This window comes from Hippoglossus stenolepis, chromosome 7 (assembly GCF_022539355.2).
Source record: "Hippoglossus stenolepis isolate QCI-W04-F060 chromosome 7, HSTE1.2, whole genome shotgun sequence".
Lineage (NCBI taxonomy): Eukaryota > Metazoa > Chordata > Actinopteri > Pleuronectiformes > Pleuronectidae > Hippoglossus > Hippoglossus stenolepis.
In genome coordinates this window covers 23,403,800-23,420,389 of record NC_061489.1, presented here as the reverse complement: position 1 = coordinate 23,420,389, position 16,590 = coordinate 23,403,800, and the positions used below count along the sequence as shown (strand labels likewise).

General features: G+C 42.4%; 1 protein-coding gene across 11 annotated transcripts in view; it reads right to left on the bottom strand.

The window, feature by feature from the left end:
• The window catches only part of rapgef2b (Rap guanine nucleotide exchange factor 2b), a 98,642-nt gene that overhangs the window by 40,206 nt on the left and 41,846 nt on the right, over positions 1–16,590 (bottom strand). For 10 of the 11 annotated variants that reach the window (XM_047340684.1, XM_035160611.2, XM_035160612.2 and 7 more), the window contains exons 5-6: positions 8,999–9,074; positions 6,125–6,292 (exon numbers count right to left, since the gene is read on the bottom strand). In XM_047340684.1, the coding sequence (XP_047196640.1) occupies positions 6,125–6,292; positions 8,999–9,074 (244 nt within the window). Of the gene's footprint in view, positions 1–6,124; positions 6,293–8,998; positions 9,075–13,665; positions 14,114–16,590 lie in introns of those variants that run through there. The other variant, XM_047340690.1, reaches the window with a different exon arrangement.

The following is a 16,590-nucleotide window of genomic DNA, read 5'->3' as shown; positions in this document are numbered from 1 at the left end:
TACCATTAGGTTTTTGTATAAGTATAACACACAGTATATCATGTAATTACTAAGGCAGAGCTAGTCTAGCTGTTCCCCCCCCCCCCATTTCAAGCCTAGGCTAAGGTAACGGGATGTTGCAGACATTGATTTTTCATCTTTCACCTTCCAGCCTTGGCAACATGTAAGATATGAAATCATCAAAATGCAACTTTAAAAAATAAACACATCAGAGAAACGGCTAACTTTACTTGTAGTAAGATCTTCAAGCCGTTTAAGTTGTCAGTAGATGAGTGAGCAATGTCATTGTCAAGGACACTCGCACAGAGCGCATGGTTGCCGGTGGACACATTGGCTGTTACAGGGATTAAACCTGTGACCCTCTGATTACAGGACGGCCTCCCTAACCACCAGGTAGCCCGGGTGGAGGGAAAGAGTGAAAGGAGTATTGATTGTCTGCCTCCTGCTGCTTGTATATTTATAGAACAGCTGTGTATGGGGCCTTGGATGCCCTCCTGGCCACGGAGTTAACCCAGAGGAGGAATAACACTCCTCTGCTTGGAGAGCTTGGAGTCGTGTTTGGAGCTGAGGAGGAGTTTAAAAGAAGCGATAGAAAGGAGGGAAGCAAAAAGACGACCGTGGGTGAAGGAGATTACTATAAATTACTATATTATAATTTGTTATGGACAAAGCATTCATAAAACATGAAGCCTTAACAGAAGCAAATAGCACCATGTCATTTCAAACTGATTGACAGACAAAGCACTTAAGAGAGCGGCTGAGAGAGAGATCACAGTGGAAGTATGTGTATGCATGCGTGTGCATATTTATATATGTGTGTGTATGAGAGTGTGTGCGTACGTGGCTCGACAGCACAAATGGCTGTTGATATTTAAGAGCAAGATAATGTGCGAGATAAAGTGCAAAATGGAGAGGTGCTGAAAAATGGAGATTGCGAGCCTCTGCGAGGGAGAATATACAAAGATCAAGCAGTATGGGGTTGTGTGTGTGTTACAGAGAGAGACAGAGAGAGTGATGCTAGAAATAACCGGTGTCCACTGTGAACAAGGCGCCCAAGTGTTAACCCGCAGCTCTGAGCAAACAGGACACATGTTGAATACTAAACACTGTCCTCTTTCACTGCCCTGATTTCACCAGGGCACGAACACATACATTTATTTTTACACGTCTGTCATTAGCTCTTTAAATCCCCGGGTTGTCATCTTTGCTTCTAATGATGAGAAACTAAAAAATTCAAGTCAAAACCACAAGTGCATGTTACTTCTCGAGCGTTTTAGATGACAGCTTCAACTGCATTACTGAAATCTAATGACAAGATACTTGGGGAAAGAGCATAACTTTCTTCAGTAAGTTATGGTGACATAATAACAGGAGGAACTTACTCATACTATAAATCAGAGGGGTTTTAATGTTGCCCAACAAGAGGAAAAATTAGGTGTGGTCTTCGACAGTAAATCTGAACAGTGCAGTTATGCCAAAGCTGCCGTCTTTCACCTTAGAGATATTGCAAAGGTCAATCCAATCCTTCCTGGACGAAGCTGAGACACTAATGCACACGAGAGAGCAGCTCTGGTGCAACTCGGTTGCAGTTCCTCGAGACAGCTGTCTTCAAAGTTGCAAACCCAACTGAGACAATCTTTTAAGTTTTGTAGGTCAGATTAAAAATGGGGATGTTATCGTCCTGCGCCAGAGGAAGAAAAACATGACTGATAAGTGGTGACAAAAATGCCGGTAACGATGGTTGAGAGTAATGCTCCTATTTATTCAGTTTTATGTTGACTTAGACAGATGTTATCCCACACAGCCTTTAATCTTTAACCTATAACCTTTATCTGTTAATTGTGTAGACGGGACAGATACGTCATTCATGTCTGATTGATTAGGGCAAAATAACATTCTCCTTCCCATATATATAAGAACACAATTTCAGACTAAACTTTCTGACGTTTACCAGCGACAGCATTTGTAGGTCAGATATTAAATCACTTCCAGCTGACTACTTTCTTCGTGTTTTAGGTCCCATTTTATAACCTTATAACTGAGTCCTATGTCTCCAGAACAGCATCAGAGAAACACAGATTTTAATGTAAAAGTGCATCACTCTGTTTTAAGTGTATTTATTTACCAGGTCCATTTGTTTTGGAAAGGAGGAGACCTCTGTAAGAAAGAAACAACTCTTGAAACAATGAACACACCCACAGACACACACACAGGGCTGGCCACTGGTTTCACCCGGCTGGCCACTGGTTTCACCCAGCTGGACGATGTGTGCACCAGCAGAAAACCCTGCTAAATAATGACGTGAAAACAAATTGTCGATTCATCCTGATTATAAGGCCCCTTGTGTTTTCTTGTTCTTATCAATACACAAAAGTTCACGTCAAGACAATTTTAAACTTCTGTATGGGCTCTGAAAAAAACTGTCTCATCCAAATCTTCCAAGTTACAGTAATTGTTCAAATAGATAAATGAAATTGTATTCACAGATTAATGAAATAATTTGTATTAAATTCAAACCCTGAGAGACAAATAATCCTCACATCAGACAATAGCTGTGCCTCAGGTCTTGGTGGAGGATGGAGGGAAGCTGTGTGCGTGTGTGCGTGTGTGCGTGAGCACTCCCACTGGGAGTCCCACTACTGGGTCAGCATTACATATTTTAGTTATTAAGCTGGCACTCTCCAGAGCAACATACAATGATTGAGCATGTTCAGTCTGTTGCCCAGAGACAACAGCAGCTCACACAGCTGTTCTCTCATACTCTGGTCACTACAGGGGATCGAACCTGTGACCTTGCGGTTGCAACCCGCTCTCGCCGCATGCATGCAAGGTCGCCCTGTGGCGAGCAGAGATTTCTTATATCAGGATGATGAGTTGATGCAGCACTGAGGACAAAGATTGGCATTGGCCCGTCACATCTCATCATCTTCAAAAAGCCATTAAGTTTCACATGAAGAGCCTCACTCTGCTTTTTTATTATAAAATAATTGATCTCATTTCAAATAATCTCGTCCTCACTGAGATGAACTTTCAAATTTGTTTCCCTAATGATTTTTGCCTTTTTTGTTTTACATTACGCTCGTATCATTTTGAAATGAAACAAAGCAGCTTTGGTTACTTTGTAATCTTGGAAATTGATCATGTTGTGCAAGCGTTGTTGTTACTATGGCCTGAATTAAAGAGAAATCTAGTCTGAGACAAACCTCTATGGCTTAAATCCATAAGTTACATAGAAAATATTTTGAATTTTTGCTGGAAAATCACTTTTAACTACTAAAAAATAAAAATAAGAAGCTATAAAAGGTGTCAATTGCATATTTTTGGAGTTATATCTCTACGTATTGGACTGGTGGTTATAGAAAACAAGCAATTCAAAGAGATTTCCTTCATCTCTGTGAAGCTGTGACGGACATATTTAAGTATTTTCTTACATTTTTATAAAACCTAAGTTTATCTGCAGTTTGATAAATTGTGACGATAATCATTTCGGCCTTACTTAAAACTGTTATGTTGACGGAATCAAATTGAAAGAGCTGGGCTGTCTTCAGAAGAGGGATTCCTCGAATGCTTTCACACCTGGTCTCACACGTTTACTTTGACAGGAGTGACTAAGCTGAATAAAAAACCTTTCCTACGGAAGAGATTTCCTTTCTTCAATCCCAAGTTACTCCTCGCCGCATGTCTCACCTCCTAAATATGCCTCGGGGTAGGAGGGAGGAAAATCTGAGCGGTGCCTGGCATTCTAAACGCTGGAGATTAGCTTTGCTATGTGGGCTTAGCATCCGTCCAGATTCATTGCTCTGTCACTCCGTCCGCCTCCGCTGTCACCAGCAGCTGCAGCAGCGGTGGCAGACTGCACTCGTGTTAAGTTAGCTCCCTTCCCTACTGTACTTCTGAGTGCACTCGAGCACAGCCCATTTGGGACCGCCGGTTGCCATGGCACCGCTCCATCCTTCCCACAGGAACGATACGAGAGCGAAAAAGAGTGGAGTGTGTGACGGGAGATGTCGGGCCATGAGAAAGTTCAGTGCGGTCTTCTGAATCAAAAACACAGGCGGTCTAAATTTAGAAACCAGGGTGGGGCTGCGCTGAGGCAGGAGGAAAGATGATGTTGACGACAGTTTTTCCTTTTTAAGCGCGATTGTTAGGAGAGGAACCCGCACTCCGACAGAACCCCCCCCCCATGGGAGCGTCGGGAATGAAGGGAATGCAGTCAAATTGTGCAGAACAGGAAGACCTCTGTGCAGCAATTGCATGCTGGGTATTTACATCATTAGTGTGAACATGCTTTGCTTCCTATTCCCAGAGAATGGAAACACAGTGGGGAGAACGTCTGGTGCAAGACAACAGGCAACTAGCTTTTCCACTGCTGGAGTCGAATCCCTTCAGACGGGCAAAGTCAATACTCTGTGCCATGATTGGATCTTTAAAAAGTCAGAATACATTTGTCAGGTGGGACTCAGGAGGGAGAGCGGGTTGTTCACTAACCAAAGGGCCGGGGGTTCGATCCCCAACTTTTCCAGTCTGCATGCTGAGGTGTCCTTGGAAAAGACACTGAAATTACAAATTACCCCCGACGGCTGTATATGTGAATGATGATGTGTGATAGGAAAAACTGTAAAGAAGCAGCGTGTGAATGATTCATGAAACAAGATGATGTCTGTCTCCCACAACTTTCTCCTTTTCCCAAACGTTTCCTCTAAAACCAACAAATCAGTCACAATATATTCTCATCTTTAACTGCCATCCTTATTTAACACTAGTCTAAATTAATATTATGCAAACAATTAAAGGCAATGCTTCTTCATAAATATGAAGATATGTTAGATGACATTAATTGCACTACATTGAAAAAACTTTTCCTAGTTACTTTTTCTAGTCAAACTGGAAGTCAACGGGACTGGAAATAAAAATGGAAATGGAAAATGGAAATAAAAATGACAAAACAGACTCACAGTTCTCGTATTTCATTAACAAACAGTCAACTAGGTTGGTGTATTCTCAGCAGCTGTTCACAGCGGTATGCGATGAAATCAACAGATATTATTGAGGCTGAAATGCATCAGGAGACAAACTGCTTTCCATTCTGTTTTGCTTGTAACCCTTTGATACAAACTACTTGTGAACCCTTGTTACAGTTGCTCATCATATTTGTGAGCAGTACAGTTGTACAAAGCAATTTCTCCTGTTCAGATCAGTTTAATAGTTTAGAGGCAACAAGATGTAATGTTGCACAATTTAACCACGAGGCAAAGGCGTGTTTGAGAGACGTCCAACAACTGATGTAATTCTTTATTTCCAACTCCAACAATCATCTTATATTCATCTCAAACCCCGTGTTGAGGTCTCAACCCACCACATTAGAGACAATGCTTCCAAACTAAACTAATTCCAGTTCCAATGGTTAGATGGTTGGATGATGATCACACAGCAACATGCTTTTTGAGAAAAATATATTCTCCGGGGCACTCGTCACTTGTAAAGCCAAGAAAACAATGATTGTATTCACTGCTATGATGCTCTTAAGTGTGTTGTGCAGGGTGTACAGGGAGTTGCAGTCATCTGCTGGACAGAAACACTGCAAAAACATGAATAACATCACATATCGGAGGATTTTTCTAAAAAGCACAAGCACAGACAAACAGGGTTTTTGAAGAAGCATTTGTGATGCTCAAAGAATTGCAAATACTCTTATTAAAGAGAGGACTGTGACACACTGAAGCCAGCAGGCGCTACAAAATAAACAGAAGAGCCGCAACTCTAATGTAACTAGAATGGGAAAGACAACAATTCAACACTACAGGGAGGATAGATCACAGCAAAGATTAGGAAAACAGGCCACTGTAGTAAGAGTTCCCTTATCAAGCAAGGGACGACACATGAAAACACAACAACCTACAACCCAGAGTTAGCTACGACCAGCAAAGACAGAGGAAACAGGACGACAACACAAATCTTCAGCTACGCTCTGAAGCGGGACTGCACAACAGGGTCTAATGCAGAAGCATGACACACAAACAAGAGCACAAAAGACGGCAAAACACGGCAACACTAAGCTACCTCTGTGGGTACACAGCGATCCGCTGCAGCGAGGGGCAAACACAAAACTGCATGTGCAACTCACCGTGTGGTATCCCCGGGCTATGGGCGGCTTCCCGGTGGGGTACGGATCCACTGTGTCAATGATTGTCTGCCTCTCCCCCTTCTGGTTGATCTTCCGAAAGCGCCGACGGGATTGTCTGTGCGATGCCTGCCGCTGAAAGTACTCCTCATTTTCATCCATATAGTCCACCTGGAAATGATGGGGAGCGGAGGGGAGGGAGAGAGAGCGATGAGGGAGTTACTGTCTTCGTCCTCATTCACGCCCATCCCGAAAAACACACACACTCATCCCAAAAACCCCACCCTCCTCCGATACTCTGCCATTCCTCCACCTCCTCCTCCTCCTACTCCTCCTCCTCCCTGCCTTCTGCCTCTCTCGTTGCGTAAAAATAGAAGCGTGTGTGGGCTACACGTTGCACACCTACGTCAAAGGGCGCTCGCAACGAGATAAGAGACAGAGAGGGGAAAGAAGCAGAGGCTTGAGTGGGGATTTTGAATGGAAGGAGGTTGAAAGGACTGATGGGGAATAGATTGAAGACGAAGGCTGGCAGAGTAACAGATGAACACAGAAACAGAGATGCTCTCGACTCTGTTAAACATATTAGCGATGAAATAACACATTAAATCAGGTTGGAAATCCAAAAAATACACTTTCAAGTGGAAACTGGCGCAGGATGACACTTTTAACATAAAAGTCGGTGAAGTCATGCTCTACAGTTTTCTGGAGTGTTTCTGGCTAAACGTTTCTTAGATGAGACCACACTGTTCCCTGGACGCTTTGGGTCAGGATGGAACGACACATCTAAGTTCTTCTCTTTTTCCTCTCCTCCTTAAATTTGGGACTATTCTTCCTCTCCTGCCACTTTCACTGCGGCTTCACATTTCACACCGCTCAGCCTTTGGGATTACACCGCCAAAATCTCTACCTACCTCCCTCCCTCCCTCTCCCTCTCTCTCTCTCTGCCGTACCAACTGCTGCCATGACAACGGCAGGGGAGTTGTGTGTGAGCGAGAGCAAAAGTGTGATTGTGTGTCTAATTGCAAATCTAAGCAGTGTGTGTTTGTGTGTGTGTGTGTGTGTGTGTGTGTGTGTGTGTGTGTGTGTGTACAGTACGGACACACGAGCGGCTTATTTTCGTTCTTTTGCAGGTGTGCGTGTGCATCTCTCCTGTGTGTGATCTTTATGTTTCTATGTTGCAGCGGCGCAAAAACCCCTCTCACTGATTATAGGGCAGGTTGGCACCTATAATATCAAGTGGGGTAAGGCCACCAATTGTCTGTAGTGAGCGGCGCAGAGGGGTGTTATTACTGGGAGTTTGTGTGTCTGATACAGTAGAGGCTCAGTTAACAGAAGCAACCCCCCTCTCTCCCTCTCTTCTACAGCACACATTCATGGAGACGCAGCAATTACAACATGTGAAAGGAAGATTACTGAGATGCTCTGTGCCAACCAGTCGTTATTTCAAACTATTTCAAGACTGGTTATATTTGATGCCTTTCCTTTACAAATATGGCACAGGATGGATCCGTATGTGATAGAAATGGTGGAGAGTATGTTAGGTAGTTGCATGTGTGTGAGTTTAAAGAGGCATGCTACGTTAGAAACCAGATCAAAATATGCATTTAGCAGTTTGCAGAAAGAATGGTGTCTTATACCGGCTTAATTAACAAGAGTGTGCAATTTGGCTGGTTGAAGTAAAAGGAAGTCAAAATATTTGATCACAGCTCTCAGCACACTGGGGCTACATCCAGAATAATATGTTTTTGTATTAAAAATAAAAATGATCATGTCTAGATGAGCTCCATATCAGTATTAATCTCTGTCACTAATCACTAATACACCTGAAAACACATTCCCATGGCCATTAACATACACAGAGCACATGTGTTCCGGTGTAAACAGGAACCAACACCTTTCCAAACCAGTTCTAAGTTTGCTGGTTTTCAGTCTTGTGATAATTGAGGGATTAATAATTTAGTTGATGAAAAAGAAAACATTTGATTATTGGAGACTGAAGTCCTACTTCATGTAAAAATTCTAAACATTTTCTTTCTCTCGCTTCTGTCTCCTCTGATAGTAAACAGAATATTTTTAGGGTCATGACAGTAACTTGGACACGATATACACAAAGCAATTAATTGGCTATTGGAAAAATTAATCTAGAGATTACTAGATAATGACAACACTCATTAGCTGCTTTATTCATCGCTGTGGTTTATTTGTCGTCCCTGCAAGCGGTTTTCAGGGTTCTCTTGTTGGTTTGTGGTGTTTCATCACACAGACCGATCTGATAGCAATCTGAGATTAACAGCTGTTCGAAATTTGCACAAGGTCGATTTTGTTTGGAATATAGGCTACCACCGAGCCCTTTAGTGCAAAAATAAATTAGCAGCGCTGCATTTGTTGTGATGTTAGTGGCCTCGGGGGTTTCTGCTGCACAGATGACTCCATTGTGTCGCTACCTCTTGCCTCTGTGCCCCACAGAGACGGTGACGATAGTTACCCAACAGCTTCTTCTGTGAGTCAGCATTTGCTTTTCCATCAGAAGTGGGACAGAGCTCCTTCCCAGGCGTGCACTCACATAACCCCCACACGTTGGAAGGACTCCAGCAAAGACACGGTTAAAATACGGCCGTGCTTTAACGCGGCAATAAAATATCGATAGGTGGTGCTTACACAGATTATTCTAAAACATCACGGGGCAAACTGTCAAAGGCATTACACTAAATTACTCTGTTGTATGCAGCCTGCACTTGTTGACCCACATGGGTATAATGGTTTGCTCACATTATGGAATTACAAAATGAAAGATTGTAATTTGAAGGTATAGTAACATAGAAGACAGATGAATAAGTCTGCTGGCACTTTTATAAAAGTCTGAACAATGGGACTCACCACAATCATCTCTGAGGGTTCCAGGACGATGCACTCACATCCGCGTCGTACGCTGCCTGCTGATCGCTTTCCAAAACTAGAAGAAAAAAAATGTAAATCATTAAAAGAAAAATCCCAAGAATTAATAAGTCAACCTAAAGTGGAGAGAACGTTCTATTTGCTGGAAGAATCCATAACTGAAAGCACCTTCACATATTCGTTTTGAGCCACTTCGATGTATGCGTGCGCCTATAAGAACCACTGTGCCCAACATTTTGAATATGCAGTATGGAACTGTGGTTTATAAATGTGAAACAGAGCAGCATTGAAGGGACAGTTCCTTCTTTCAGCCGTCACCCCCACCCCCCCCCCACCTGGAGGGAAACACCCGCCTCTGGAAAAAGTTCACTTTCATGACATCACAGTTTGTAAAGCACGCCTCGCTCATGATGAGGGGGCAACCGGGGGGAATATTAAAAACAGCACAGACCAAAAGTGCTTTTAAGAAAAAGGCAGCGGCCATGGAAACTCTGAGGCATGAGGAGATCCAAACTTGTGGGTTTGGTAGAGAAGGGCGTCTTTGTCCAGCGCCCGACCTCCATGCAGACACATAAGGGCGTCCTTGTTTGTTATTTTTAGCGTCTTTTGATAAAGAACGTGACCCCCGTCTTGTTGGTTTGCTGATTGCTTTGTTAGATAAACTCCAGTGACCCAAAAAGAACAGAATGCCTTCAAGTTAGTGTTCTTTCCTCGTGCTGTGCATCACTGCTTGTCATTTTTTGGAGTGAAGAGCCACGATTATAGACTAGAAATACATTTGTACTGAAGTCAAGGTGGCCTGGAAGTCGAAAACATTCAATTATTACAGAACCTTTAGCGCTGAATTAATTATGTCAACGTCAATTTTGTCAATTAGAGAAATATATATATACATGTTATACTTTTTTTGTTGATATTGTTTCTGTCCATCTTTGACAAAGATGAAAGCAAATTAAACGTTGTTTTTTGACTGACAGTTAATACATAATGAACAATTTCACAACTTTTAACAGACTAAAAAAAGTTGATGCATTAAAAAAGTAACTAACATTGTCCTCAGTTCAAAAACTGCATCTATTGATACAACAAATTCTTCAAATTGATAAAACTGAGGAGTTTTCCTCAGCGCTCCCAGATGAAGTGAGCAATGAGTAGCGGTGTGTGGCTACCTGCGCCGTGGCTGTGGAGGTGGAGGTTTTCATCAATCATGCCGACAGGTGCAGACCTCGGGCACAGCGTGGTCTAAATGCTTTGGAGCCCGGGGCTTGTGGCTACATGCAGCGGGTATACAGCTCGATCAGGCTGTGAAATAAACACCAGGCAGCTGCAAAGAGCTGGTGCTGCTCTACCTGCCACTTTGGCAATGAGCAAATAATGATTTTTTTGTGGTACCTTTTATTTTCTACGAGTCGATTTAGCTGGCTTTGCTTTTCTCTTTCTGCCTCCTTTCACTGACGAGCCTTTGTGGGGTTTTGTGTTTTCTTTTTCTCTTTTGTCAGCCGTTCTGTTGTTTCTGTGCAAGAGCAGCAATTTTTTACTCTTTTTTGTTTTTAATTTGTCAACTTTCAGATGCTGTTTGAACAAATAACTCCCTATGATTCATAGTTACTGTTGAGGATAAACTGAAATCAAAGACTACGTGAATGACTGGCCCGACCACAGCGAGCGGAGAAAAAGAGAAATGCAGTCGGAGGGTTAATGCTGACGGCTGCAGTTTGCTTTGCCTGAGCTTCAGTTTAATGCCTTTCAACTCCGCTCGCATCCCTGACATACACGAGCCTCGGATTCCACCACAGGGCCAAACAAGTGCTACAGAACGCAGAGCTTACGCTGTATTTTCACTCATGTTCCAGCAAGAAGACAATTGCTGTAATTCTCCTGCAACTTATTTCCAGCGAAAGATGATTTGTCAGCTGGGCAGCGGCTTCAGAAGGACGACCCAATGCTTTTGATCTGGGTTTACAGGCATCTGGAGTCGGTAGCAGCTCTTATCCTGTTGAGCCTCCCTTGGCTCAAAAGGGAGCACAGCCATTCCACCCTTTATGCGTTGGGGAAACACGTTGGGCCACCAAACGCAAACACCCGAGTGACACGTTCAATCATGTTCCTTCATTACATTCCTGACATTACTAATCCAATCCTCCATTTTGCAGGAGGCAAATGCCACTGGCAATGTGAGATATTAAAGAGGGGATTATGAAAGTGAAGCGTGAGGGGGTGGGAGGATTTTTTTTCCAACACAAAAATCGTCTTGTTTGGAGATTATAGCCTCCACTGCTCTATGACTAGTTATGAGCAAATATTAACACCAAACCGGCCATGTGGGTGAATGTATGCTAGAAAACAAACATAATTCTCCCAACAAACACTTGGTTGGACCGGGGTGTGGGAATCTCTGCGGGAATCACCACCGTCACACGGCAAACACTGCAAAGTTTGACCCGTGCAAATATTTAATTTTATTAGCAGATGATGCCAAAGTGTGTGCTGAAGAATCCAGTTACACAAGCAGGTAAGTTTTGCATGTTCCAACTGCAGAGTGTGTGTATGGGTTGGCTGACAGAACTTACAAAACCAGATCAGATGATGCAAAATGATAAGGAAGTTTGCTTGAGCAGGTACGTAAGTCTTTTGTAACACAGCACAAAACCGGGCCAAGATTGTCAGAGTGAAACTTTCAGTCACCAAATGCTGCCACTAACTCTGTGTTTATCTGAGTACGTTTACATACTAGTGTTGAACAAATGGTTATCTCCACTTTGAGTGAAAGGGGAAGTTGTTATCTGCTTTACTAGCTTATAATCACGTTGATCTTACAAACAATTCTGTCTATAGCATAAACATCAACATCCAAATGATGGCATTGAAACTTAGATTTTTCTTAAAGTGCCAATACATCCAACTTGACACATGACAATATGCAAATGCTTTAAAAAAACAAACAAATGTTCAAAGTAACTAAACCAGTATTAAAGGAATAGCACAATTTAAGTGCTGGAAAAATCGCCAAAGCTGTAACTCTTCTTGTAAGAGGGCAATTCTGACCTTGGTGTTTCTGGTTTACTGTTGCACCTGTTGCCCAAAGATGACGTGTAGACGATACTGGTAACCAACACATTTGACTGTTTCATAACCTTTGACAAATTCTGCCTGTTCTTTTGGATAATGCTCCAGGAAACCAGGAAATGAAAATAACAATTAAGTCAAACAAATCCAAATTTTTCTATCCGGATTAAAAACATTTTATCTCGGTAAGAGTGTATTTTTAGAGAATGACAGTGTTCCCATTAAAATTCAACAAAATTTGTATTTCTAGAAGTAGCAGATTAACAGCTGGAGGCTCTTACATGGGAGAGATCCTTTACAGCTTCTGTGCGATTGCTCCATTAAACTGTTCCCAAATTAGCTTATTCTGACATCAGACACTTATGAGTATTATGTGTGAGCCGGTTGCAGACAGGCAGCCAGTATCTCATTTTACTAAATAAACCCTTCAGCTCTTTCTCTCTCTCTCTCTCTCTCTCAGTTGACTGACTGACAGCTCTCCTGCCACAGCGGCCTCGCATTCTCCCTCGTTACACAACAGGCCCGGGTGTCTGGAATGTCATTCCACATGCATCACCAGACTTTCGCTCCGCGAGCCCGACAGCCCAGTGCCAAAGCCTCAGATCCATTCTGCCGACTGACTGAACCAGTGCAATCCCTAATCTGCAACCCCCGGTCTGAGCCGGAGGACGAAGGTGAATGGAGAGGTAGATGATGGGGGGGGGGGGTCTGCTCACTCTGTTAAGCTGTTTAGCTGAGTAACTGGTGAGATCACAATCACTGATTTTTTAACCCACCAGACCCTTGAGAAGGATGAAGATTAAACTCCCCGGTTATGCAAGACTTTGGGCCCAGCACAGAGGAGGGGAGGTCAGGAACGAGAGGAGGAGGGGATTGTCTGGAGTGATTGCTCTGTTAATTAAAAGAGCATCCAGTTTCAAAGGGTTTACCAACATCCCCACAGAGCGGCAGCTGACCATCCAGCCACCTCTTGCCCTCCAAAACATAAACAAGATTCCTCGGGGTAACAGCGCGGCCACACCACACGGGCAGGATGCCTCAAACCTTTGCCCTGCCACTTCGGAAATAGAAGTCGACACAAGGCAAAGAATGTGCCACAGGCTCGTGACTGTTAATTCCCAAAATAAAACCACACTGACGCAATAATGGCAAAGAGAAAAGGCCACTGAAGAGGAGAGTTGAGAGGAAGAGCGACTTGGCTCGCCAGCTCAAAACTTTTCCAAGATGTTTTCAATCAATCATCGCCCATCAATCATTCATGTCCAACACATCCCCCCCCCCACAGCAGGAGCTCCATCGGTGTTTTGGTTTCAAAGTTGCCCAAAAGTTGCGCCTAACTCCCCCTCAGACATGAAGAGCACACACCCCTTCTCCTGGCAGCCAACTCGGCTCACTGACAAATTCTAAAATAACATCAAAGTCATACTCCACATTCCAGACTTGAAGGATTTACTGGAAGCAGCTCCCGTTTTGGAAACCAGTCAGATTTTTAAATTATAACCAAAAAAAACCACGAAATTTTTCGGTAGAGCTTTAGTGAGTCACACACAGGTTTTAAATGCTGCCGTCGTTCGGACACTCACCCCACTGGCTGTCCACGCTGTTCCCAGAGTGACACGGCCACCTGATAAGATAAAACTGGATCCTCTTTCCTCTTTCTATCCCCCTGCTGTTAGTCCACAGTAAGTCCCACAAGCACGTTCCACGTCCCGAGACTTTGGTGTGACTGCGGCATATCGTCCCGTGCACGCCCCAGTGCTGCTGCCTCAGATTTGTGTGTGAGAATGAGAGTGTGTGACTCTGAACGTGTGTGTGAATCAGCCTGTGTCCGATGGCTCTGCCCCCTTTCTCTCTCTCTCTCTCTCTCCCTTCCCTCCCTCTCTCACTGTGTAATGTGGTGTATTGACTCCATCCAGCATTCCAGCGTACGACTCACTTCCTGCTACTGAGTTATGAGTGTGTATGCGTGCGTGCGTTATGGAAGGGTGGGTATGTGCGGACAGCCTCAGTCCTCCCCTTTCAGAAGAAGTTATTCATAAACGCTGACAACTCCGTACACAATCAATGTTACACCAACTCATTTTGAAATACTTTTTAAAAGTTGGGTGAACTTAAAATGTCTATTACTATCAAAACAATTTTATGTATTTTACAAAAGAAATGTTCTTTTAATGTCCATGTACTGTTTACTTCAGCCTTGCAGTTTCATCGAGTGCACAATAATAATAATGAGCAGTGAGATATCCCCTTCAACAAACTTTAGACTTCCAATTCAATGAGCACTGATCCCAGTCTGAATGTAGCCGCTAACAAAACAGCTAAAGATGTAATGATTAGGCAGAAAGGCTCATATTAGACTTAAAACTGCTTTACTGCTGAAAAATAAACATAAATGAGGGATTAAATCTAACAAACAACTTTTGTCAATACTTAACACAAACATACCAGCACCTGCCTTAACTTTTTACGTGTGTCCAACACAGGATTTGCACTTGGTGCACTTTGATAAAGTTTGGGGAAGCTGACAGAGCAAGACAATGAAGGTCAGAATTGAAGCAACAGTGGTGGAAGTTTACTTTCTATTCTACTTTGGGTCAAGCTATAAAAATTTTTTTTAAAAAACTGGATCCATCAATTCCCACAACAAACTGTTCTAATACAAACCTGAAGTCATAAAACCTGGGGTGGGGAACATTTTTTTCCTATCAAGGGCCCCATAACTTTTATATTAAAGTATTGGTGCCCAACTTCAGCAGCCATATGCCGTGTAACAACAGTTAATATAAATCTTATGTAACTTGTGTTGGACGTGGTATAAGTTGTCTTATGATAGGAGGGAGCGTCTCATGCTCTGAATGGATTATTACTCTGGACCAACAGTTACGGGAATTGTTGTTAAACTTTTAATCCAAGTATGAAAAGCATGAAACTGTGAGGGTTTGTCCTTTATCCATGCGAGTAGTTAAATCACACTTTAAGACCATTCACTCAATTGGTGAATAACTTTATCAGTGGATTGTGATCTATAGTCACAGATGAGTCTGTCTGGGCGGCTGCTGCGGTCAAGAAATGTTGCAAGCTACTGAACCTTTGTCCAGATAATGTAAGTAAGTACAGCTGACAAATCCTGGTTACTGGTATGAGCTGATTCATTAGACATGTGGTTATGGTTTGTCTATGTTAAGACTGATGATCAGGAAATGGGGTTAATGACCTGACAAAAGTTTTCTACTCATGTTGTTAAAAGGCAAACGGCAGCATGCAGAAAGGGAAGTGAAAACCATACAAGGTTAAAAGGCACATCAGAGCTGGAAGTTTCACACAGTGCGATATTAATTGAAATATTATAAAATGTTTATTAAATACTGAAGTTGGAAGCTCTAACTAAATATCGAGGTGCTCTTTCTGTTGCTGTTTATTTAAATCACTATTTCAATGTTTCATTTCATTTAAAGTCTTTGGGTAATTTAAGACTTTTGTCTATTGTTTGAAAGAAGTTGCAGATTTGCAGAAAACCCGAGAGTTGCAGCATCAACACTTCTTATTTAGATAGTTTATTTTAGAAATGTCGCCATGTTTGCAACTTCTGTGAAACTCCACTGTTTTCACCAGCAGCTTCTGTGCCAAAAGTCCATGTATTTTAAAACCAGAAATATCACACCTTTATTTATATAAACGTGAAGAAATTGCCAAGATCAGACTTGAGAAGAACAGTCTGGCTCAGCCGAAAGAAGAAAAGAAAATGGAACAGGAGCAGCAGGAACTTGTTTCCATCCCATTATCATGGATAACAACCAACAACACAAAAAGACTGCTGATCAATATTTGATAGTAGATGTTGTCACCATTATACAGTATATACATAGTCTATATTGTGTGTATACTATGCATTTTCAGTTAAATTTAATGTGTTATTTCATTACTGAACAATTATTTTACTAACTTTCTCTTTTTAAATGTATTCTAAAGCTGCATCTTTCATATGAAAGGTGACCTAAATTAATCATTATGACAGATTTATTATGAGACATGTTCTTCTTCTTTGGAACATAAGAGCATTGAGGTACTTAATTCCTGTGAACCTGAAACCCCCCCCCCCTCTTACAATCGCCCTCACATCAGGGGCATTTTACCACATTAACCACACCAGTGGATGACGTCACCCACGGGCACGTGTGTGTGTATCCCGAACACTCGCCTTGTTTTTCTTTAAAGTGACTGAGCTTCCTTTCACCAATGACTGATGATATGTTTTGGGCTAAACTTTAATTCATAAAACTGTTTTTAAACTTCTGTTGTTGGAAGAAAAATCAAGTTGACCCTAGAAGTCCAAGTATTTCACTCCACCATCACATAACCTGACTGAATCGTCCTCACGTAGCCTGATGAACTAAAGGCCCCAATTTACCAATTTACTTTTATTGCATGCTTGTACAGCATCTAAATATGTGTCACCCATTTATTAAGATTTATGTATTTGGGTACTATCTGATTTCACACTGGCCTCT